At 49.5% G+C, this 26,373-nt stretch overlaps 1 protein-coding gene across 15 annotated transcripts in view; it reads right to left on the bottom strand.

Moving 5' to 3' along the window:
* Positions 1–26,373, bottom strand: part of LOC118233607 (protein 4.1-like) — a 68,188-nt gene that overhangs the window by 28,493 nt on the left and 13,322 nt on the right. For all 15 annotated transcript variants that reach the window (XM_035429399.1, XM_035429398.1, XM_035429403.1 and 12 more), the window contains exons 2-9: positions 14,559–14,776; positions 12,213–12,404; positions 6,860–6,964; positions 6,517–6,559; positions 6,090–6,165; positions 4,003–4,221; positions 2,732–2,819; positions 590–742 (exon numbers count right to left, since the gene is read on the bottom strand). In XM_035429399.1, the coding sequence (XP_035285290.1) occupies positions 590–742; positions 2,732–2,819; positions 4,003–4,221; positions 6,090–6,165; positions 6,517–6,559; positions 6,860–6,964; positions 12,213–12,404; positions 14,559–14,765 (1,083 nt within the window). In that variant the 5' untranslated portion in view covers positions 14,766–14,776. The remainder of the gene's footprint in view (positions 1–589; positions 743–2,731; positions 2,820–4,002; positions 4,222–6,089; positions 6,166–6,516; positions 6,560–6,859; positions 6,965–12,212; positions 12,405–14,558; positions 14,777–26,373) is intronic.

Below are 26,373 nucleotides of genomic sequence, written 5' to 3'. Positions count from 1 at the left end.
GAGCAGAGCAGGGAGCTCTGCTTCACAGAGCAGAGCAGAGCAGGGAGCTCTGCTTCACAGAGCAGAGCAGGGAGCTCTGCTTCACAGAGCAGAGCAGGGAGCTCTGCTTCACAGAGCAGAGCAGGGAGCTCTGCTTCACAGAGTGCAGCAGCGCAGAGCAGGGAGCACTGCTTCACAGAGCAGAGCAGAGCAGGGAGCTCTGCTTCACAGAGCGCAGCAGTGCAGAGCAGGGAGCTCTGCTTCACAGAACGCAGATCAGGGAGCTCTGCTTCACAGAGCAGAGCAGAGCAGGGAGCTCTGCTTCATAGAGCGCAGAGCAGGGAGCTCTGCTTCACAGAGCAGAGCAGAGCAGGGAGCTCTGCTTCACAGAGCGCAGAGCAGGGAGCTCTGCTTCACAGAGCGCAGAGCAGGGAGCTCTGCTTCACAGAGCAGAGCAGGGAGCTCTGCTTCACAGAGAGCAGCAGTGCAGAGCAGGGAGCTCTGCTTCACAGAGCGCAGCAGCGCTGAACGGGCCGCGGGACTGGGAGCGTCATGCGAGCTGTAACGTTCAGACGACACATGGACAGCAGGGGGCAGCGGCGAACCCTACCTCGCCCGGGCGGATTTTGATGTAGAAGTTGTTCCGCTTGTAGGAGATCTTGAGGACCTTGGGCCAGGCGAAGCGGTTGATGCGTAGTCTGTCGCGGTAGATGAGGAGCCCGCTGGCGCACACCCCCAGCATGATCTCCACGCCCTCCGAGTCCTGCGGACGCAAGAGAGCCCCGGGCCGTCAGTCCGGCCCCGCCCATCACAAAGCCCCCCAACACACACTGCATCACCCAGCGATGCGCGACGGGGCGAGGTTACGACGCCACACGAGGCCTCTTCAGTTACTGCCACATGTAACATAATGACAGAATCAGACGCCAGGCACTGCAGTCCTTCTCCTGAAAGATGAACCTGAAGAGCGCTGGAACGCAGCAAACAAAACAAAGCAAAGCAAAGACACAAATCTGTCCCCAGATTTTCATAAAGGTCACCATTTAAGACTAATATTAGCCAGTGGTGCCCTTTGAGATTAATATTAACTCAAGGTGCCCTTCAAGATTAATATTAAGGAATGTGCCCTTTAAGATTAATAATAGCTGAAGGTGCCCTTTAAGATTAATATTAAGTAAAGGTGCCCTTTAAGATTAATATTAGCCAAAGGTGCCCTTTAAGATTAATACCAGGTAAAGGCCTCTAATGTGAATATCAGGTAAAGGCCCCTTTAACAATAATATCAGGTACAGGCCCCTGTCAGGTGAATGTTAGCCTGCACCGCAGTTGGCTGCTGACACTGCTGTTGCTTTGCTGTTTCATGAGCATTTTCCTGCATTTCTGTCCATCAGTGGTGAGAGTGGAGAGGGAAGACCTGTGGCACCCATCGACACAGGAGATGGGACACAGGACTCAATGCTGGGGGTCAGATGAAGGCTGGGGGGTGGGGGATGGGGGGGATCAGATGAGGATTGGGGTGGGGGCAGGTGACGACTGTACACGTCTTCCACAAATAGTGACCAGGTTGCTGAGAACACAGCTACATGAGCCACACTACCACGGCACTCAAACCGCAGCCCACAATGATGGGTCGACACAGTACTGTCATGCGCAAAGACCATCACGCACGCACGCACGCACGCACGCACGCACGCACGCACGCACGCACGCACGCACGCACGCACGCACGCACGCACGCACGCACGCACGCACGCACGCACGCACGCACGCACGCACGCACGCACGCACGCACGCACACACACACACACACACACACACACACACACGGATGGACAGACACGCACGCACGCAGACGCACGCGCGCACAGACACACGCACGCACGCACAGACACACGCACGCACGCACAGACACACACACGCACACACAGACACACACACACACACACACTATACAAGCAGGCTTACCTTCCCCTCAGCTGGAGACAAGCACTCAAAGATGCTTCCTATCAACTAGGCCATTTGTCAAGAAAAGAGAGAAGACACAGGCTGACCAAATGGAGAGAAATTTCTATAAGTGCTTATGCATCTCTATGAAAGACTATCACTTTATGGTTTCTCCTTTTGCCAAAATGGTCTTTCTCCCCCCATCACCAGTCAGGGAAAACGTTTTGATGCTGCGATATGTGATGACAGCAAAGATGTTGATTTCTCAGATCATTCTAGAACTCATTTCGAATGGGACTTGGCGGCCCCTTAAAGTGCAGCCACAGGGCCCAGCTCATAAAGCCGGTCCGAATATTGGAGACAGGGGGCTGGCAGCTCAGCGGTGGGGAGGAGAAATGCACCCTAGTGGTAGGAGGAGTCGTTATGACTCAGTGGGAGGGCTCCAGAGTGCCTGTTTCAGAAAAACCCCACACCCCACAGGCAATTTCTCAATGTATACAAGAACAACTGCTGTTTCTATTGATCCGGCTCAGGTGCTTTAATGAGACCCAATGAGCCATCCTAGCACTACAGCTTCAAGCCAGGGCCCAATCTTTTCTCCCCAACATGCAAGCTAGTGTAAGAACACAACAGCAAGAGGGTCCTTAATGGAGCGAGACCGGGCTGCGAGTCATCGAGCACCACTAGAGACCAGAAAGTAATGGAGCTGAAGTATACCCTCTGGCCGTTGCTATAGCGACTGGCTCCAGCTGAAACGACTCCCTGGCCTTGCGCGAGGCTGATGGGACAGAGGAGGACCCTTCCTTACCTTGGCGTGGTGGAGGTCCACTCCGTACATGGACAGCTTCTTGGCGTTCTCCAAGAAGTGCATCTCGGCCTCAGCCGGCGTCATGCCTCTGGTGAGAGCCGGAGAAGCAGTGTTAGCGTTAACTCCCTGACCATCGCGTTCTGCTCTACTGCCGACTGCCAGCTGTGTAAAGGCTCCAGGTACACGCAGATATCAATGTTATAGGGAGCCATGACAAACAACTGTAAAGGTATTTCAAAAGGTATATTTCAGTTTCGTTCCTATTTTTTAAATTGCAGCTGGTAAATGACGACCCAGATGATAGAAGACACAGCAAGATAGAGAATACCTGCTGCCTGAAAAGTAAACCCAGGGAACGTGCCTGATTGGACATGTGAAGTGTTTATCAATCAGCACTGCGAGACCATATGTTCAACTCCGAAGGAAGAATGAGAAGTCTATAAGTCCTGGTTTCCCCCCCCCCCCAAAAATGTGCCCTTTTAGACTACATGGCTTGTACTGGAAACCACTAATGCTGCAAGTCCTTATCAAACAAGCAAGATGAAAGTTCAGAAAAATGGCCCATAGTCTCTGCAGCCTTGAAGGTACAGGCCGGGAGGCGGCGATTAAGGGGCGTAGGCGTGAAAAATCACTGGTCGCTGCGTCTTACAAGAGCATGCGAGCGAGCGACCGTGCCTCCCCCGCGGCGGGGCGGGACAGAACACCGCCGAGCCACACAGCGAGACTTCAGACGCACAGCGGGAAGTGAGGTGTGACTAACAGCGAGCAGGAGGGAGGCGGGGGGTCCGGGTGCGTGTGTGTGAGTGTGTGTGTGTGTGTTTGTGTGTATATGGAGGGTTCCCTTCACTCTAGGCCCTGATTAAAGATGTATAACCATGCCGGCCCCATAGTTCCCTCCTGCCTGCCTCCCCATTACTTATCAGCACACTGACACCTGCTATACACACAGCAGGTTTTCATTAAAACGCACCAAAGCAAATAAAACCAGGGGTCTGAACCTCATGGACCCTTCATAAAGCATTCATTTGTTTCCTTCCTTGCACATTCAATTCGACATATGTTGACTAAATAATTATCTTTCCTTTAAAGAGAATGTAATGTGCAAGTCCCAAACAGAAACAGAGTAAATCACCAATAATTTATCATATATAATTTGCCTGACCATATTAATCTTCAGTTGTGAGTACGGACGGAAGGACCCCCACAATGTATGAAGAACCTGCAATCAGTACAGTGTGTAAACGGTGTGCTGGTGTCCGGGTGTGACGCACTTGTAGTTTCTATGCAGGTCCATGACTTTCTCCTCCAGCTCCTTGGTCTGGTTGGGGGCGAAGCGGAATTCGCTGACGTAGTCGGTGCCGAGCTCCTCCGGGTCGTGGTCTCCGAGCTCAGACTGGACGGTGTAGGACCCCAGGACGGTGTGCGTGGCGAAAGAGCAAGGCAAGCGGCCCGAAACCACATCGTCCCTCAGCTGCAAGCACAGGTAGTACCTGGAGAGGGGGAGAGGGTACACGGGTTACCGAGCAGCAGTGAACACAACTTCGCTATTGGTGCCAATGCAAGATTTAGCCTTTATTCAGAACCAAAGAATTCCATTTTAATACCCCTGTTTAGCTTGTTGAAGGCAGAAGTGAATTTCTCAGGGGTCCTTCAGCAGAGGGGCTCCTGCACTAGCACCCTGCTCAGGGGTCCTCCAGCAGAGGGCACCTGCACTAGCACCCTGCTCAGGGGTCCTCCAGCAGAGGGGCTCCTGCACTAGCACCCTGCTCAGGGGTCCTCCAGCAGAGGGGCTCCTGCACTAGCACCCTGCTCAGGGGTCCTCCAGCAGAGGGGCTCCTGCACTAGCACCCTGCTCAGGGGTCCTCCAGCAGAGGGCTCCTGCACTAGCACCCTGCTCAGGGGTCCTCCAGCAGAGGGGCTCCTGCACTAGCACCCTGCTCAGGGGTCCTCCAGCAGAGGGCACCTGCACTAGCACCCTGCTCAGGGGTCCTTCAGCAGAGGGCTCCTGCACTAGCACCCTGCTCAGGGGTCCTCCAGCAGAGGGCTCCTGCACTAGCACCCTGCTCAGGGGTCCTCCAGCAGAGGGGCTCCTGCACTAGCACCCTGCTCAGGGGTCCTCCAGCAGAGGGGCACCTGCACTAGCACCCTGCTCAGGGGTCCTCCAGCAGAGGGCTCCTGCACTAGCACCCTGCTCAGGGGTCCTCCAGCAGAGGGGCTCCTGCACTAGCACCCTGCTCAGGGGTCCTCCAGCAGAGGGGCTCCTGCACTAGCACCCTGCTCAGGGGTCCTCCAGCAGAGGGCTCCTGCACTAGCACCCTGCTCAGGGGTCCTCCAGCAGAGGGGCTCCTGCACTAGCACCCTGCTCAGGGGTCCTCCAGCAGAGGGGCTCCTGCACTAGCACCCTGCTCAGGGGTCCTCCAGCAGAGGGGCTCCTGCACTAGCACCCTGCTCAGGGGTCCTCCAGCAGAGGGGCACCTGCACTAGCACCCTGCTCAGGGGTCCTCCAGCAGAGGGCTCCTGCACTAGCACCCTGCTCAGGGGTCCTCCAGCAGAGGGGCTCCTGCACTAGCACCCTGCTCAGGGGTCCTCCAGCAGAGGGGCTCCTGCACTAGCACCCTGCTCAGGGGTCCTCCAGCAGAGGGCACCTGCACTAGCACCCTGCTCAGGGGTCCTCCAGCAGAGGGGCTCCTGCACTAGCACCCTGCTCAGGGGTCCTCCAGCAGAGGGCTCCTGCACTAGCACCCTGCTCAGGGGTCCTCCAGCAGAGGGCTCCTGCACTAGCACCCTGCTCAGGGGTCCTTCAGCAGAGGGGCTCCTGCACTAGCACCCTGCTCAGGGGTCCTCCAGCAGAGGGGCTCCTGCACTAGCACCCTGCTCAGGGGTCCTCCAGCAGAGGGGCTCCTGCACTAGCACCCTGCTCAGGGGTCCTCCAGCAGAGGGGCTCCTGCACTAGCACCCTGCTCAGGGGTCCTCCAGCAGAGGGGCTCCTGCACTAGCACCCTGCTCAGGGGTCCTCCAGCAGAGGGCGCCTGCACTAGCACCCTGCTCAGGGGTCCTTCAGCAGAGGGCTCCTGCACTAGCACCCTGCTCAGGGGTCCTCCAGCAGAGGGGCTCCTGCACTAGCACCCTGCTCAGGGGTCCTCCAGCAGAGGGGCTCCTGCACTAGCACCCTGCTCAGGGGTCCTCCAGCAGAGGGGCTCCTGCACTAGCACCCTGCTCAGGGGTCCTCCAGCAGAGGGCACCTGCACTAGCACCCTGCTCAGGGGTCCTCCAGCAGAGGGGCTCCTGCACTAGCACCCTGCTCAGGGGTCCTCCAGCAGAGGGGCTCCTGCACTAGCACCCTGCTCAGGGAACTCACCTCGTAATGTCTTCTGACAGCTGGGCGGGGTCCGGAGGGTAAAACTTCACATTGAACGCAAAATTCCACGATCCACCTGCAAGGCACAAACATTCCCCCTTTCAACCGAAGATGCAGGACAAGATAGACACTGGCAGTGAAGAACAAAAAAACTGAAATACATCACTTTTTAAAAGAAACTCACTGAAAATTAAACATTTGTGTTTCAGGGTACCTAAAGCTGAACAGGGGTGAATATAATAATCCCCATGCACAGCACTTAGTGTCAGTCCAAGTTTTACTAGAAGCAGGCGAGTGAAACAGAGACCGTCTGTCGATGGTACAGTAACCTGATTACAGGTCAGGAAGGGTTCAATGTGCTATAAGCATCATGAGTGTCCATCACTGCAAACGAGGCATCAAATCAATACAATGAGAAATAACTTACTTCTTATCTGCTTCTTCATCTCTTTAGCAGGGTCCAACCAATTCTACAAATCAAGCAGCAAGCAACATGAACTCATTTTACAGTTTAGTATTTACATTTTATGCATTTAGCAGACACTCCTATCACAAGCACCTCAAACAGTTTACAATTTAAAAAAATATACAATCAATTTATAGACCTGGATATTTTACTGAAGCAATTCAGGTCAAGTACCAAGGGAACAGCAGCAGTGCATGAATCAAACCTATGACCTTCCAGTTACTCTCCCAGCTCCCCAGCATACACTGCGCCTGATAAGACATGGGACAGCTAAATGGTGAGGAAGTCACGGTGGGCAACGCACCTTTTGGTTGTCCATGTCTCGGAATGTGATGCCGAAGTAGTCCCTCTCCAGCAGGTTGAGCTGCTCGCACACGGTGTCGAAGAGCACCTGGCCCTTGGCCCGCTTCTGCAGGACGAGCACAGAGACACAGAGGGAGACGCTCAGGGGAGGCGGAGAGAGGCGCAATCGGGAGGGCCTGAGGATGGCGGGACAGCGGATCCAGCGGCAGCGGAGGCGTAACAGCGGATCACCTGGGCGACCCGCGTCCCTCACAGCTCCGCCCCCAGCCGTGATGTAAGAGCGCACAGAGCGCGCTCCAGCCCGCGCTCAGCGCTCACGGTTAGCTCAAACAGCGCTGATGCCTGTAAATCACAGCACCGCGGAGAGACGGCCCAGGGGCGCCATCTGAAAGCTGACCTGACAGAGACTCACACACAGACGTGTGTGCACACACAAACACGCCTAAAAGCAGCCACGTGCGTGAGCACTGTCACACGGACGTGCACGAGGTTGTTCTACTGTATCCTAGTAACAGCAACATAATGCTGGACTAGGGGGAAAGGTGCACTGCATTTCACAGACACACAAATAAAGACACTGACAGCAGTTAACAAATGTACTAGCATTAGTAAATTGTAAATACTAATGAACAAATTCACTACTAGATTATCATTAGATTAAATACTAATTAATATCTGTGGCTCACGCCCAATAGGCAAAACGCAGGCAGGCTGTATCTGTACCTGCAAAGGCAAAGTTTACAGAAGTTTACAAAGTGAACCCATGGTGGGTGGCAGTTTCTTATGAGTTATCACAGCCTACCTAAAGCATCAGGTTTTCACATGTATGTGTGTGTGTGTGTGTGTGTGGGCCAACAGTTCTGTGCAGCCACTCCATGCTAGACATTACAGTGGGTCCACTGAGTCAGGGATGATGTAATGCAAGTGCTAATCGTGGGGCTATATTTAGTCTGCAGTGTACTGCCTGCCTCCTGCTTTGACTCCAGAGCTAGCCAGGTAAAAGAAACAGCAGGAGGAACAGATCCACAATCTGCACACATACCCACATTCACATATACCCACACAATCACACATACCTGCATTCACATACAGTATACCCACGCATTCACATATGAGAGAAAGAGTGAGTGAGTATGTGTGTGTGTGTGTGCTTGCGTGACAGTGAAGTAGAAATAGCGTCATTTCTATGGCTGCACTGCAGAACCCAAACAAAGAGGCACTGACAGGACTTGGATGAGTCTTCCTGTGTAAAAGCGAACGCAAGCGAGAAGCCACATGCGTGATATTAAAGTGCTAAAAGGGGAGGGGAACAGCTGCTAAACCCGGTGCGTGTAAAGCGTGTGTGAACTCTGCTGGCGGTGAGGGAACGCAAATTATGTGCCACTGCCACACACCCACACACGCGCGCACATGCACGCACACACACGCACACACACAGCTCAGCCATATCTGGCCTCCAGAGAAGCAGAAAGATTAAGGCTGCTTTGTGGGTAAAGGTTCTGAATGCAGCGGAGACTGGCGGTTATTACAGTATCAGCCACCCGCAGAGAGCGCGCTCTGTCCTGCGCTGGGGTCTGCCCCAGGACACGCCTCGTGTCTCCATGGCGACGGGCCAGCAATCACAGGCTTCCGTCATCTAGAGCAGCCATGGCATGGAGAAGCCGAATCTCAGAACACAACACGCGCGCACACACTCATGCACACACACACACACACACACACACAGTGAACACATGTGGAAAACATCATGTGTACAACCTTCTATGAATTACTGCATGTGTGGTGTTGCATTTCTAAGCTGAATGTATCATGTGTGCTCAGTGCTTTAAGATATTCTTTTCATGACTTGCCGTTCAGAGGATTAAGATGATCATTTTCATTACAGTACTCACACCCACACACCACACAAGCAAACACATACAGACTGGCTTCCTCCAAGCACTCCACAGATGTCTTTAAACTGCTGCCATGTCCTTTATCCTCCCCCAGACCGTGCTTAATGAGCGCTGCACAACTGATTCAACAGCAAGCGCAAGCTGATCTCAGAGGCCAATAAGAAAGCCATAAGACCTGCGGCAGTGCTGTGCACATGCACCTCTAATCACCAGAGCACGCGTCTGGTTATAACTCGGTTATTAGTCAGAACCACAACAAACAAGGACAATGCACATTAATAACACTTCTGCAAAAGTTCCAGATGACCGGGGGGGGGATAATTTTGGCTACAAGTCTTTGGACTGCGGGAGGAAACCAGACGAAACCCATGTGAACACTGAGAGAAGATGCAAGCTCATCAATCTTTTCAGAGCACATAAATGCTGTGTTCAAATCAATACAAAAACTGTGTCTAAGAGAACTGAAATAGAATAGGAAAGACTGTGCTCTCATGTAAAATTGCTCTCAGGTTAAAATGTTTTTTGAAAAGAGAGGAAACGGCAGGGGAAATGTTTGCTTTCGATGAGAAAACAAGAAAAGAAACTAACGTCCTCTTCAGCTTAACTTTATCGCCACTGTCTAAGAACAACACTTCATCCACACAGTCCCCATCCTCCAACCCGACCCTGAATCACCGCGGAGTTTCCCTAATCCCAAAGGGTTTCCTGAAGGAATCCCCGGCCGAGTCTTTTTGGCAGGACCGAAGGATTAGGAGGAATGGGGCAGGAGAAAATATGATGAAAGCTCATTTCCTGTTTCTTTGCACTGAAGCCAGAGGGACAATCAGAGACGTTAGCTAGTGCGCTACAGCCACCCGGCTTACTGAGAGCTGCTAGCCACAAACCGCTAATCAAAGTGAGTACATGTCACTGATTCCATCACTACCACCTGGAGCAGCTACAGCAGCAAAAGCGCCGCCCACTCCCTTCAGCTTACGTCCACGGCATCATTAGAAATTATTCTCTGAAGCGCAGGTAGACAACTTCTCAAAGAGCTCTACGTCACACAGTGTTTGATTGATGACTGTATTTGAGTAGCTACAGGCCAGGACGGTACTAAAGACAAAGCCATAGCAAGAGCTATTGAAACATCGGCCCAACGCCGCACAGGTCCATGGCATCACTCGCCAACTAGTACCACCACTGGCGCTAATGCTAATCCTAGCAAACCCACAGTGCTAAACCCATTTTGGACTGGGCATGAGCCCTTGGCACGATCAGCCTAACTCCCCCAGAGCAGCGTGTGCACGAGAGCTCTGGGAGATTGGACCTGCTCACAGCCGGATGCTCATGAAATTCAGCTGAAATTGTGCTCAACCATCACTGCCTGGAGATGCGTTACGGTTGGAAATGGGAACATTTTATAGGCGCTTCGACATCAACAAAAAAAAATCCACCATCTCATATATAAACAAACTGCAGACTAGTCACAAATAAATATTGGAACCACAAGGCTGGCTCCACAGTGACTGAAATACACTGGGTGCACAATTGACCAATAAATATCACATTTATCACTTTTTAAGGATGGGCACTGTGGACTGAAATCTCCTCACAGTGACGTGAACATAAAATATAACCATAAAAATATGAAAGGCACAGCTGGACCCAGGTCAGATATATATTTCAGTCATTTTCTCTCGCACACACAGGGAGATCAACAGCGAGTGGGAGATGGAATCTGTTCAGCAGCATATAAAGTCTCTGCCTGGGTCCTCAGTATATGCTGAGGGCTATTAGCCAGATATGCATACACACGCACACATACACACACAGACGTGCGCACAAACACCACACACACACATACACTCACACCTCTATTTAAGTCAGTACTATGCAAGCCTTCTCACACCAAATGTAGCAACCTCTAAATTTGCACATCCAAGAGGATTACACCTTTATTTCTGCAGAGAACAATTTGAAAGCTGCTACAAAAAAAAACCCAAAACAGCACTGCCTTGTTAGAAGAAGACACATCAGTGTCAGAGAGGGGAAGTGAGCGTTCACAGGGAGCCGAAGGTGAATGAGAATAGAGGAAGGGAAAAGAAGGAAAATCAATGAAAGTGCTGGGCTGGGGTGACTTAGTACCTTTCCTCTTCACTTAGACATTAATACCAAAGCACTAGCAGCTGCTTGCGCGTGTCTGCTGTCCTAGTTATTCAGGAATGCAGGTATTACAGTGGACGGCAAACCAGGATGTCACCTACTGATGTGCATTTCAGTTCTATTTAGGCTCTGGAGATTAGCCGCAAACATCTTCCACCATGTTTCCAGCACCAACTCCGGAAGAGGGGTGGGGAAAGCAGGAGTCCTCAGAGACAAACCCGAGAGACTAAAATTGGACAAATGTGAGCCGGCTGATGAAATGATTTGGGGATGTCTGCACATTTTTTCCCCCCGGCGCGATTAGACCTTCAGACTACGGACTGGGTGCAACTCGGTGGCCATATGCTGTAGTGAGGGCACCCTTACAAGTTGGCTACATCATCTAACACACTAACTCCACACTAATCCTCATTACTAAATAAGCAGACCACTTCTGCCCCTCAGAAGGACTAGGAAAACAACACAAAACCTGTTACTTTTTAACTGTCATTTTCGTTTCCTTTAGCAGTTGCTCCCGTTGGTTGATTTCTGGCAAAAGAAATCCAGCTTCTAGAATCTTCCTAGCCGATATTCTCTCATTCTTGGTAGCCTTTTGAATGGTGGACCGGAGCCATTTAATTACATTTAAGGGCTGCTGAGGAGGAAGAGGCTGGCACTGGGCACTGAAATGTCTGACATTTACTCAGTGCAGGTAAAACGAGAGGACGGAGAGTCCCAATGATTCAGGTCCGCTTCCCATAAGAAATACGTTCTTCTCATAAATTAATGTCCGTCTTGAAAAACACAGACCATTAAAATGTTTTGCCATGAAAGACAGTCTGCCAATGTTAAGCATCAGAACAGGCCCAACACACTGAAAATCTGCTGGTTGCTGCAAAGCAGGAAAAAGAAGTCACAGTTTCTAAAGCTCTGTCAAAGCACCTATGGTGGCTCTGAAGGGACACACAAACCCACAAACAGGGACAGGATCTAGTTGTATTTCTGGTAGAATTTACACACTTCAGCAAGAGCCACTCAGTTGAACCACTCTCAGTGCTTCTATGCACGGGCCCTATAATTCTTAACATTTACTTTGATATTGTGTGGGTGAAAAAGAAGTGAGCCCTCAGTGCCATTCAAAAGGCAGAGGAAAAAGGCTGTAACTAATGTGCTAGAGTGAGTAATGCAGTGGCAATGTGCAGAAAGGCCTCACTTCAGCTGATTTAAAGTGAAAGCTAAGCTGGATGGATCACGCAATACACCCAGTGCAGCCTGAGCTCCAAGCCGTTCAGACCCCCGCCCCCCCCCCCCAAACACACCGTCAGCGTCTCTTACCTCCACCACGCAGGTGTAGTCTGACCCATCCAGAAGAGTCACCTTGCACTGCATGTTCTTGACCTTCTTGGCGGTCTTCAGAGGAGACTTGGACTGCCTGCTGGTCGATGACCTATGGGACACCTTGTCGTCCCCAAACTGCTGGTATTCCGGCTTGCTCAGAGGGAGGCCTTCTGCCTCTCTTTCTCCGTTCTAAAGGGGGGGGGGTAGCGAAAGATGGGGTCAGACATAAACTCTCATCCCAAAAACAGACCCATGTTCAACCCACAAATTGCAAATTGCAATTAAGAGGCCCTTCTTGGAACTGCTGAGTATGGAGACATACTGTGCCCATTACTACCCAACATAAATTACAGACACTATTCAGGTTTGAGACAATTTATGATGCAACCACTTTCCTCCATCTGAAATCTTTCAGGGACTAATAAGCAGGCGAGCTAAATCAAAGCCGTGCTGCTAGTCTGCACTGAGGCGTCTCAATATGCGATTCAGAACAGCAAGCGCAGCACGGCATCGAATCTAATGATGTAGCGTGGGCCTCTGCTAGCGTTAGCGGCTCCTGCGCGACTGCTGAGTCACAGTGCCGAGCCTCTTCACAGGCCGGCGCGGGCGAGGCCATCGGGAGCCACACAGAGCGGACGGAGCGTAAAAGAATACGGTGCACAATGCGATCTAAAAAATAGTCCAAGGAAACAGACAGAAAGCTCAGAATCGATCAGAAAGATGAACAAAAAGTTATTGATTTTCAAGAGTCTCTGACTGGTGGCTCAACACTGAATGTTGATTGACCACTTTTTTTTTTTTTTGCCTTAAAGGACACCTATACAGTATATTCTGAAAGACTGGAAGGCCCTTTCCCTGTCAGAACTTAAAACTTGCTGAATAGAAAATGATGCTGACTTCAAGCTACATTAACTGTAGTAGAGTCCAGCGGGCAGACCTACTAGCTTAACTACATGTTCCAGTACCATGTGTGTAATTTAACTTTTTCCAGAATCAAGTAGAATTGTGCCTGCATTGAGATAAAAGTAAAATTGTTAGGCCAGTATCATAATTGGACAAAAAAAAATCCCAGCTTTATATTTAAAACTCATTATCCATCGGATATTCCCTGCCTAAAATGGACCAGATTTATTGTCACCGCGTCGACTGCTCTGTGCTATATAAAATGCATTGGTGAGGTTTGTTACTATCACATAAAAATATAAGCCAAATTGTATACAAACCTGAAGCGGCAAAAAAATAAAATCATTAGACCAGTACCATATCTGGGCAACGAATAAACCCAGCTTTACATTTAAAATGCCATTATCTGTCGCCGTTGGATAGTGAAAGAGAAATTCTCTGCCTCAAATAGACTAGAATTATCATGTCACCACCACAACTGGCTTGCCCCATGCAAAATGCACTGGCGAAGCTATGGGGTTACTATCATATAGGCCTAATATTGGACATTTATGTAACCATACCAGGGAATTTTGAGTGCACAATCGTGTCTATATCACAAATGGGCATGCAAACAAGCAAGTTCCCAACAGCAGTAGACAGGCTACATTTCATGTCAATCAAGTGCACCTGTCTGTCGGGCAGAAGCCGTAGGGATGAAAACTGGAAGAATTAGAATTTTAACTGATGCATTTTTTAAAAATGACAAGCGATCTACCAGCATGGCCTCTGCGATCAACTGGTAGATCCTGATTGACGTATTGGGCACCCCTGGCGTACGCAAATAAATATTTGCAAACAGAACCCAGGAATAGCATTTATTTGGTCGTGCAGGACCAGGCACTTAAGCAGTAAATGGCCTTTTAGACTAGTGAGCAGCTGGCATCCTGGGTTTGCTGTGTTCAGTAGACAGTGCTTTGCCCACTGAGCACACAGACCAATCGATGCTGGCCATTAGCCGCTTTAAAGCTGCTTTCTCATGGGGACTCGGTGTGCGTGAGGGCTGAAACGCGGCCGCTGCCGACGGCAGGTGAAGCGGGGCCGGTGATCCAGGCTCTCCTCAGCCGCACTGCAGAGGAGGCTGGCGTGAGCCGGGCCTGGCACCGGTCCTGGCACCGGGCCCGGTATCGCGCGGCAGCGAAGGAGGCCAGGAACACGAGCAGAGCCGAGCGGCAGCCCGCGAGCCGGCAGCTCCGACGCCCGCTCTGATCTCGCTAGCGAGCGCTCCTTCGCCTGCGCGTGACGAATTCCACGCTAATGAGACGCGGCTGACATCTCCGGCGCACAAAGCTGGCACTGTGCTCTCGGGTCCAGATGGGCCCAGGCCACGGCCTGCGGTGGATAACGGACAGTTTGACAGTTTAGGGAGGGGGGCTGGGAGGGACACACTCTGACCCTCACCTGGTCCTTCCTGGCCGGTGTGCTGTGACCGACGGCGGCGGGAAACTGCTCCCCGTCAAACTGCTGCGTGACCTGTGGGGGCGGGGCCGTGGGGGGGGGCAGGGCCTGTTCCGGCGGTGGGGCCTGGTCTGGCGGCGCGGCGTTAGCCTCCTGCTGCTGCTGCTGCTCCTGCTTGGGCTCCGACTCGGACCCTGATTCGGTCGTCATGGCGAGTCAGACTGCGAAAAGAACAGAGGGGCGACAGGCGTGAAACCGTCGTTCCGTCACGTCACTTCCCAAACGCTGCCGCACGCTCCACCGCTCGCAATAAGCAACAGCAAGCTTACCGCCACTCAAGGAGCCGCACACTATGACTGGACTCTAGGAGAGACTGGAGAGGCGGGGTTTACCCTGATCTACCAAAGAAAAAATAACTAATAAATCTACCTGAGAACAGATATAAATAACTGATCAACAGAAACAAGCTGTTTCTACGACGATATTACACATTTGAATATACTAACAGTTACACTCAAAAAACGCAAGCAAAGTTTTACCAAGAATAATTAAGATCTTCCTAATTGCAAGAGAGCAATTAAATGTGTGCACTCGACATAAAGGAACATCACAGCTACATACAAATATCCCATTAGAGAACGGGCAGTAAGACTATATTTAAACATCACAACAGGTGTACTTGAAAACCACATGATTTCTACTCCATATTAATATTCATGTTTACACTTAATATCCACGCATTGATAATACAGCAGACTCCGGTAATGTTTAAAGAGTAGGGAGCTCTCGTTCTACAGCAGGTTCTAAGCTGAGGAGAAGCCCGTGTGAAGCTCCCAGCAGAGCAGAGAACGCAGCAGAACCCACAGTGAGCGCGACCCGAGGTCATTCGCCTGCCAGCACACTGAACAATGCAGCCTAATGAGACCCAATAAGCAGCTCTCCGCGGCGCTCGGCTAATCATTCAGCCTTCGCTGGCGTAATGGGGCGTTAGACACGGTGCTTCGGGGCGGAGCCGTTCCTTCACACAACTGCACTGAGACAACACAGCCCTCTACCAGATGCTAACGGAGATTAGCATAACGGCGACAGGACGACCATATATGGTACGAAAGAGAAGAACGGAACCAATCATCTGCCTCTCACTAAAGCTACCTGAGAATATCTGCATTTGAAAAAGAAAATAGGAATCTGTCCAAAGTTATGGGGGGGGGGGGTTACAGGACACTTCTCACAGGGAAGAACATTTCACATTTAAAATTTTAGGCATTTACCAGATGTTGTGTGGCACAACAACACCGATAACATTTTTACATGCAGTCCATTTACCCAGCTGGGTATTTTACATAAGCAATTCAGATGAAGTACTTTGCTCAAGGGTACAATGGCAATGCCTCACCTGCAGCCTTAGTTACACGCCAAAACATTATGCCACTCTGTGCCAGTTAAGTGCTCCAAAACCACTCTACAGATCATAGTACTCTAGCCACCATGAAGGCAACAATACAGCTGCTATTAGTCCAGCTGTTGTGAAATCACTAATCTATCTGACTCAATAAATAATCTGTTTTTCATGCCTCATAGGGAAAGTGTGCTCAAATAAAGCTAGCTCTCTGACAAAGAGATTGTTGATCTCAGTGCAAATTCACCATAAACAACCACGCAGCTTGTGCTGAAGAAGAGGCTGCAGTAATGCACAGGCACGCTTTGGGAGGGGGGTGGGGGGGGGGGGGGGGGGGGGGGGGGGGTGGGTCTGTGGAAGGGTGTGACCGGCATAGCAACGTGGGGCGCTTGGAGTTCATGTTGGGGGTGTTGTCACTGCCCAACCTCCTCTTTTGCAAGCTGCTATTTTTAGGCAAATGTTTATACAAGGGCCTACGGTTTAAGAGTGGGATCTCTTACACCAGTTCATGGCAGTAAGCTACACACTCGCGCACACACTCACACATGCACACACACGCACAAACACACAAACGCACACACATGCAGTGGGTAGTGTTGCCACTTCTTCCGTGTGCAGTGGCTGGAAAACTTGTGAATGGAAAAAGGACACTATGTTTCATTCACAAAAAGAAAAGTTGTTCCACCCACTATTCTGGCACTGTAACAGCCCAGCTTGGAGATCTGTGCTCTCCCAATTTGTGTAAAAAAACACATTTTACATAGCATCCAAGACCTATCCGCTAAAACTTGTGCATGGGAGGCTGTCATGTCACCCCATTCAACTCATTTAACTGACTTGTTTATCCCCCCCACCACCACCCATAGGGAGCAGTGTGTGAATTTGGGACTGTAATACATATATTTGGGATAACAAAAACGTGTCTGTTTGTTTGCCATAGCTGGGGAACTGAGTTTCGTTTTCATAACGTAACATAATGACGAGAACAGGCCATTCAGCCCAAAAATGCTTGCCATTTTCATGCGTTTTTAAATGACAACCAGCAATGAGACATGTGCAAGTCAGCGGTAACATCCTTCCAAAATAACTATGACATTCATCCATTTACTGACGGTCACTGGATGAGCCTCCACAGACCTGAACTGGCAGAAAACTCCTATAAGCAATGAAAAGCCTACATCTCACTCAAACGCCTGACATGATCGTTACTTTGACACACACATAACTTTGGGGAGGGCTACTTTCACAAGCCTTTCAAGGACAACATTACTTCCTTCCCCAATATGACAATGCAGAAGAAATATTTTTAGCTGCTGGCAGACCTGACAGTAGCCCCGGACGTAAAATCCGGCAGGACCTGCTCTCAGTTAATCCAGCAGTAAATAACATACCCCCCTCACTCAGCGGAGAAGGCTCAAAGTGGAGAGGCACATCAGCCAGAATTTACAGTCGAGTGGAGGGCCTCCTTCGTCTGATCGAATGACTGATTAGTTCAGTCGCTGGAGACAAAAGGAGAACGCTGTTCGGCCCCCCAGGACTAGAGCCGTGCAGCGGCATTCTAAAGTGACCTCCACCCCTGCTGTTCCCATTAAACACACTGCATGGGGATGACTGGTGACCAGCTCTGACCAGCCTTCAGCCAACAGGCTGGAATGTCAGTCCTTCATCTGCAGGTATGTGCCAGAGGGCTCCATGCGTCCTGACTACAGAAGGGCCTAAAGGGGCCTTCTCAGGCAGAACCCTGAGCGAATACCAGTGTCAGTGGTGTCAAAAGGGACCTGCTCTTCTCACACAGTGATTTATATGGAAATTCTTTATGATGGAAAAGCCTCTGCCAAAAAGGCAATACTAAAAAACTGGCTACCAAACAAATGGCCTATTAAGAAGCACGCTATCATATATGAATGATAGGATACCTAAGCATTTTAATATGCAATATCGCCATTAAAATAATAAGTAGCAGCAATTCATGCATTTACTGCACAGGCCATACACAGAAATACATATTATATATGTATCTTATAACTTGCCATATATTGACAAGTCACATTTTTACCTATGCATTCAGAAAAGTGGTCGTGGCAGTTTGTCTAGTCTTAAAGGTGATGAAATCAATGCGTGTGTATGTGTGTGTGCGCGTGCGTGTGTGTGTGTGTGTGCGTGCGTGCGTGCGTGTATATGTGTGTGTGCGTGCGTACATGTGCGTATGTATGTACGTATGTTCGTTCGTTTCAGGCTATCTACCTCTATGCCAGTGTGAGATATTTCCCAGCCACCCTGACTGCAGCACCAGGCCCCAGCAGCAGACAGACTATGGGCTGGATTACGTAGCTGAATAAAGACCCGTGTAACAGCAAACGACGCCCCATTGCTCTTCACAGGCATGTCTAACGTACAGGCCGATCATATTTCATGTTCTGGGAGTTACACACTGCAGAAACATGAGATATGAAAAGGCAGAAAGCTGATACACTACAGCCAGCTATTCTTGGCCAGATCGGATTATATACCATTGCTAATGGCAAGACGTGAGCTATTCAATGTGGGCCAGCAGTAACCAGAAAGCATTACAACACTAAATGGTAGTTAGCTAGCCATCTGAAAGGCCCAAACAGAGTCATGTCCTTTCCCTGATTGCAGAATTGACCTCTAGAAAGAGACTTTGCACTTCCAAACAGAATTGGCATTTCAAAACACAACTTTACATTTCAAAATAGAATCTAATAATTTCCACAATGCGGCATATCGTAAAGTAAGAGAGATAACACATATATACAAAGAGAGACACACTCACGCTGAGCATTTTGATCAGAACCAAACCATTAACTGCGTGCGCCGAAGCAGGAACAGACTTACTGGTGGTTACTTTTGGTCAAGAGGAAGGGCCAGACAAAAAGGGCCCATCTCTCTGCGTTTGCAGTCTCCGCGGTCTGCGCGCAGGCGCTCTGACGCCACGCTCGTTTCTGACACCGCAGCCCTTCCTTTCCTTTTCATGTTTAAAAAAAAAATCCTGTTCATTGTGTGAAGACGTGACAGAGCTGACGCACCAATCAGCACGGAGGGGGCGGTCCTGGAGCCGTTCCCTGAGCCCAGCGTGGCGACGCCCGGTTGGTTTTCGGTACACCGACCGTCGCCTCAGAGATAAGAGCGGTAATGAGAACGCTCTTTGTGTGACACGCGCGGCGGAGGACGCCCACGCGTTACCCGCGGACCGCGGCGGCCCCAGATAAGCCCCGGCCGCGTTCTCCACCCGCGGGCGGGGCACGCTGGCTGAGCGGCGCTGGCTTCCCTACAGATGCAGCGTCACTGTTTACGCCCGCACAGATCGCCCCCGCCCCCCCGCCTCCCCGCCTCGCGCCGACGGCACACGAAACTGCCAGCGCAGCGCATATTCCCTTCCTGTCAGCTGAGTGCACCGCCGCTGACCCGTACAGAAGGCCTCACTCAGTCAGCCTCGCCACACTGCGTATTCACACTGCCACTCCAGCACAGGGACGCAGGCCACCCACTCACAGCCAAGCAGCGCTCAGCGCTCAGGGACATGGGCACCGCTCTCTTCAGTAAGGGGCTAAAACCACAACCACTCCAATAAATATCCCGCCACGCGAAAGACCCGTCCTGTCAGTAGATGTCCTTGGCCGCACTCATGCCCTGTATTTTTCGGTACAGGTACTACAAATCAATAAAATAAGTCAATCTCAACAGGATTTTAGCCTTGTATTTACGTGGTAACTTAAAACAACTAGCCTACTTGGTTTCGACTTGAGAAAAGAAAGTAAGATTTTAAGTCATATTACAAGACTAAAACACTTGAGACTGGCTTTTTTTCTTTGCAGCGAAGCAACTTTTTAGGATATGAACCTTGGCTAGTAGCAGCAAAGCCACCTATTCCAGATTCAAAGCCACCTGCAACCCTGGGCTAATATTTCAAATGAAAGCAGCACAGCACGGATTGCCGTTGGTACCGATGAATAATGAATGAGTCAGCAAAAGACATTCTCATTAACCACAGCCCAATCCCGTAGAGTACAGCAGTCTGGCCGAAAGCATTTTAAGTGCTCCCGGTGCCAAAAAAGGGGAAATCTTTCCAGCTTAGGTCATAAACACAGAAGTGCTGCGAACGCTCTTTGCTCTGAGGCTCTTCTGCTGCAGATCACGGGGACGTAGCGCGTAGCGGCGTAGTCACAGCTCACAGCGATACGCAGCTCTTCAAGGAGCCCATTACCTGTACAGGGAGCACATTAAGCTTTCATAAGCGTCCTGACGGGGCTTCAACAGGCCAACACCCTAAAAACTGCACTTTCACTACGCCACTCAATGGAGGGATTTAATCTCCTGGTGTTTCATTGCAAAAAAAAGTCCTAAATTGAGTTCTGAATTTGACGTGTGAATATTGTACGAGTAGTGATTCAGAATAAAACAGACCCCTTCTTATACCCAATTACAGTATGCACTTTCATTGTGTGCAAATAATGACTCACTGAATTCACCCACTTTCAGGCCTGAACATTGACATCAATGAACACGCCTATGTTGTTTTGAGCAGGGTTATTACTTGCTCACTCATAAATATGGATGAGAACTTAAATTCTAAAACGTAACCACTTACACACTCAAATACTGATCCTAAACTCACTGATTGAATAAGCAACCTTCAGACCACCAAAGAGGCCCAACTGAAATTATGTCTCATTGCTAGAACATTCCATGCCAAGCCTTGCATAGACAGCAGAGCTGGCGGCACGGTGGACCCAGTAGCCACGCAGATGGAAGATCAGCCATGTCCACTGTGGACAGTGAGAGAGTCAGAGACCAGTGGGTTTCACTGTGCTGTCCTCTCATTTAGGAAACTATACACCATCACACAACAGAAGTGGCGCTCCAGATGGTGTGCAGAGAGAGGGCGTCCATCAGACGCTGGGAACATCCTAAAGCACTGAAGTGTTTTTCCATGTTAAGCACACAGAGCCTGATTAGCTCACAGCTAATCTGTGCACCTGTACCTGTATACAAATGGACAGCGGCCCCCTTTATAGGGATGTACTGAAGAGACAACAGTAAGCACTGATGGACCATTCAAACAAATGACATTAATGTCCACCCCACTGAGTAAGCCCAGAAATAAGTAAAGTACAGTCACAGTCACAGTAAATGGCATAATGCAGAAAAATGTCCCTCATTGACTTTGCAACATCATTTAAATGCCTCAAAACACAGCAAGAACAGCCAAACGAGCACTTATTTTTCTTAAAAAAGAGCAACTCCAGACCAACTTAAAAGCACAGATGGAAATTACATCAATACCCGAGACAAACTCTGAACTGCGTGCCAATTTTTTTTTCCTCTTCAAACAAAGCCATTGCACACGACTAAATGTTCAGCCTCACTGAGCGATTTTACAGCGCTCCAGCGATGAAACACACACTGCTGGACTCTGGACAGTCTGTGTGTGGAGGGGAGACAGCAGAGCGTGTAATCTGTAGCAGGCCATTTCCCAGGATGCATCTGTAGCAGGCTGTTTCCCAGCGTGCATTTGTAGCAGGCCATTTCCCAGAGTGCATCTGCAGCGGCCCGTTTCCCAGAGTGCAACACAGCAGTGATCATGGAGCCCTGCACAGAGTCACACGCCAGGCCACTGGACAAGCTCTGGCCGGTTCCCGCCCCATACCACCATACCACACTCACAAGAAGGACAACCAGCTGTCACACACACACACACACACACACACACACACACACACACACACAGAAGGACCCTTCTGTGGTCCTGTTATTCACTCCATTACTCAGTGATCTTATATAGAGGGACACCCTGGATCACATGGCCTGATGCCCCCTTTAGGGCCCCCCCCTGCAGCAGAACCCCTGCTGGAGTTCTACTGTCCATTAGCCGGCAGCAATTAGGCTGCCCCCTCATAGCTACAGCTGGGCCTCTCTGAGGCCAAAGGCTCTTAATGGACCCTGCCGGAGCGGGGCGGCCGTCAGTCCAGACCCCCCCAGGCAGCCCCCCTCCACTGCAGGGAACCCACCAAGGGAACCATTTTGCACAGCCACACTAAAAGATAACCTTTCAGTTCCCTTGAGGCTAGTGCCCCACTTCACAAGGCTCTACACTCGCACATATGCTCCTAAACTGAAAAATTTAGGAGCGCACTAATGCATCCCGAATAGTCGATGTGCTCCTAAATTACTTCTCCAGTTAGCAAACGCTCCTAAAATGAGAGCACTGTAGAACCCTGCGTCACACCAAACCCAAAAGCATCAATGCCCCTGCCGAATCAAGCTCTGTAGTTTAAATCTTGCCCTCAACCACTCTGTTTCACTTAGTATTAGAAAAGAGCATCTGGGGATCTAACTCAGTCCAGCGAGCTGCTTTGCCTCATGAAAATCAGGCCAAGATCTGTACCAATTGGGACACGGCTCGCATCACACACAAAAGCGAGCCTGGATGAGCTTGCTTTGTGAGACTCTGATATCTGTAACTACCAGGCATCGGGCTGCAGGGCTCTGTTCGTGGACCAGCGCAGGACTCAAAGCGCTGCTTTTGATCAGACGCAGACGCCGCAGGATGGAGCGATGAATGAAACCGACGTCACGTGGAACACAGATGGAATACTGCACGCTAAACCACACCACATGCATCCCCAACCATCAGAGAACCGCCCAAACAGCCCAGTATAAAAATACCCACTGCAGCTGATCCGTCACTTTGCTACCAGTTTGGAAACTGTGACATAGGCCACAAACCAGACCCACAATGCACTGTAATATATATATAGTCAGTGATGCATTTTTTAAAATCAGAATACCGGTTACACTTCTCCATAGAAAAAAGTACCAAAATTAATCTAATTGCACTCATTCTAGCCAATAAGACACGCATGCTTTGCTCTGCTACCCTAATAAAGCTATCAAATGAAGGGCAGATTAAGAAGTGAGCATGAAGACAGCTCACATTTACAGAGCCCTCTTTAAAAAGACCCGTACGCCACCTGCTTCAGCGCACACGTTTCTTTGGTCATGGCAACCTGAGAACTCCGGAAGTGTTAGACTCAAGAGGGTTAAGAACAGTGGCTGTCAAGTTCGATCCTGCGCATGCTGGTTTTCTTTCCAACCGCAACTGCGATCCCAGAATTTTAACAAGCCGTTCATTTTTCTTAATTACGATATTCATCTTTTTAGGGTTAGAAATAGCTATGCATGCCATGACAAATAAAGGTCCCATATCCCACTGATCTGCATTATGTTAACAAGCTTAAGAAAGAAATGAATGAAATGTGTTCAACAACCTCAACAGAGCAAATGATTGGGTGGAAAGAGAACCAGCATGCACAAGGGCCCCCCAGGACCAAACCTGAGAACCACTGTTCTACACCCTCTTGTGTCTGATGCATCCACAGAGTTCTCAGGTTGCCATAACTGAAGAAACGTGTGCGCTGAAACAGGTGTAGTACAGTTCCTTTTGAGAAGGCTCTGTAAATGCAAACTGCCGGGATGTTCGCTTCTTAATCTGCCCTCCGTTTGATTGCACTGATTTAGAAAGCACAGCTATCTAATAAGCCTCAGTGTAAACTCTGTGCACCAGTGAGAGGACGTGGAGCGCTGTTGCGTGCTGAATGCACAAAATCCAACATTTCTCCATATCTAGAACAGAAACTAAAAACCATGCAATTTCCCCCGAGAAAAAGGAACCTATGAACATTGGTATTACAAACGCACAGCTGTATAAAACATCATATGGGTGGACGACGTGTCCGGGGCAAATCCCACTTCCTGATTCTGAGTGCAACACACAGCAGTGCTGTTAACTCAGTCATACCTCTGCCTCCCATCAGGAGAGAGTGACCTACAGTAGAACACAAATCTCCATAAATCCTAGACCTGTGGTTACAAATCACAGAAGCTTCTTGGGTTTGACTGCTTCAAGATTGTGCCTCTGTGAAATGACAGAAAGCGGAGAGGTTCAGAGTGTGAAATTAAACATGGGCATGTGTCGTTCTGCATGCACAGCAAGGACATGGCCGTGTAAAATACACAAAGCAGACAGAAGTGGGCTGCACACAGGAAATGCTAATGCTAGGTGTGTTTCAGATGGCTTGACGATATAAGCACGGTATGTCTGATATCATGTTTGACATCAGTGAGACACAAGGCGCATATACCATTACAGGTATATGAGCTATGAAAGCTGTATCACCCAGGAGCCCCTCACATCTTAATGGACAACAGTGAAGCCTGTTTCTGCCCTTCCATGTGGTCAAGCATACAGTTTGAAAAGATACCCAACCACTGCTACTCTGATCAGGCAGACAGAGCCAATGGTTAATGTTTGCTTTCTGGACTGAGTGGACAGCTTAGCCTTTCAATAAAAAACATCACATCACAGTCTATGCTATTCACCGCATAATTACCTCATAATAAATACTGAGAGGCACCATTTGCGCATCATCGCCTGTCATTGCCTGCCTTTTTAAAACAATAAAAGAGGCGCACAAAAAAAGCCGTCGTTCTGAAATATTGATTTCAGCTTTAAATACCGCATTTCATAAATAAATTATGCGAAATGCAGAGGAAATGCAGCTTCGGCTGGCCAAATGCGTACACGTTACACGTGTGATTTTTGCATGCGTAACAAACGGAAGCTCTCTAACAAGACAACACTGCCTGATAAGCCCACTTATGTCAACATGGAGTCCAATTAAAGTGCGGCTGAAATTTAAAGTTAAGACTGAACCAAAACTGAGGTTTTAAACCTTTTTATAAGCTGAGGTAGAGTTAGCCTCTAGAGTAGCCACAGATTAGTCCCTGTTTATGCTACCTTTCCCTGTGGGTGCAGAATGAATCCTGTTCAAACCTTTGACCTTTGCACTGTGACTCAGCACTTTGACCAAATTCAATGTTTTGGCTGTGAAATGGAACCATGCTAAAATGGCAGCGCTAAAGAAAACTGCACATTGCTTTCACCGAGATGTGGTTAAAATGGTAGAGTGGTCTGTGTTCTGCTTTCACAGACAGAGATGTGATTAAAATGGCAGAGTAGTCTGTGTTCTGCTTTCACAGACAGAGATGTTATTAAAATGGCAGTGTGGTCTGTGCTCTTCCTTCACAGACAGAGATGTGATTAAAATGACAGAGTGGTCTGTGCTCTGCTTTCACAGACAGAGATGTGATTAAAATGGCAGAGTGGTCAGAGCCATGCTTTCACAGACAGAGATGAGGTTAAAATGGCAGAGTGGTCAGTGCTCTGCTTTCACAGACAGAGATGAGGTTAAAATGGCAGGAAAGGCTGTGTTCTGCTTTCACAGACAGAGATGAGCTGAAAAACAAGCTCTGCAAACGCACCATTGTCCCTGCTCATGTGACAGAACGTGGTCACACTGTATGAATCATGTGATCTAAAATGCAATCTGTAGGAATAGCAGAACCAGCACTTAAGCATAACGGCATTCCTTAGCAATTTCTCAGAAATAAATTCACAGCACAAGCAGTTCCAGGGAAGTGAAAGCAGCTAAACACAGCACGACACACAAATGCACCCATTTCCCAACGTAAAAAACACAGACTGCACATCACAGAGCAACAAAGGGGGACTTCAGTCTAAAAATAAAGCGTGCCTGAGACTTAAGCCATGGATGATATCCAGACGCAAAAGGAAACACTTCCCGTGCACCTGGAAGACAGAGGCCCCCGTGCAGCCTTTGATGGGAATATTAACATCCCCCCGCCCCCGCCCCAGCCCCCCCACACCACGAAGCCCATGTTCCTCTCCACACGCTCCATCAGAGTGACTGAACAACACAGAGCCCAGCCCCGCCCCTCTGCAGAGACGGGCAGAACGCACACAGAGGCGCCCCCACGCCCACAGAGCACAATTCGCTATGATTACAGCACAGTTTCAACAAAGGGCTCAGATCTAAATCCCATCCATTTTCATAAGAGCGACATCTGATTAGGAACGCAGGGCTCTGCCAAATGTCAAGTCTCTCTGATCTCGGGGGTAATCAAGGAATCTTCCCAGCGCAACATTAGGAAAGACACACAGGGAAGACTAAATTGTCCAAATTGTCAGATCTTTGACTTTGATAACTAATAGATCTACATCAAAAGCAGGGCCCTGTTTCTCCCATTATGGCATGAGAGAAATGAGTTCAGAAGGTACGCGGGGTGGGGTCACAACATGAAAGAGAGAGCATAAAGTTTAAAAAAAAGATGAAAGAAACAGTAGAAAGAAAGAAATACAAACAAGGTACATTTCTCAACTGGCATTTCCAAATGAGACATGCATGAAAACGTACTCCAAATGAGAATATCTTCAGATTAAAGGGAGTGGCACCTGCTGAATCACTCAGCTGCCCTGAGTGGATAATCCACCCACCTGTAAAAAATCTGCACTGTTTGCAGACTAAATCAGCTTGACAT

The sequence above is a fragment of the Anguilla anguilla genome, chromosome 8 (genome assembly GCF_013347855.1).
Source record: "Anguilla anguilla isolate fAngAng1 chromosome 8, fAngAng1.pri, whole genome shotgun sequence".
NCBI classification, from domain to species: domain Eukaryota; kingdom Metazoa; phylum Chordata; class Actinopteri; order Anguilliformes; family Anguillidae; genus Anguilla; species Anguilla anguilla.
This window is presented reverse-complemented; position numbering and strand designations above follow the sequence as displayed.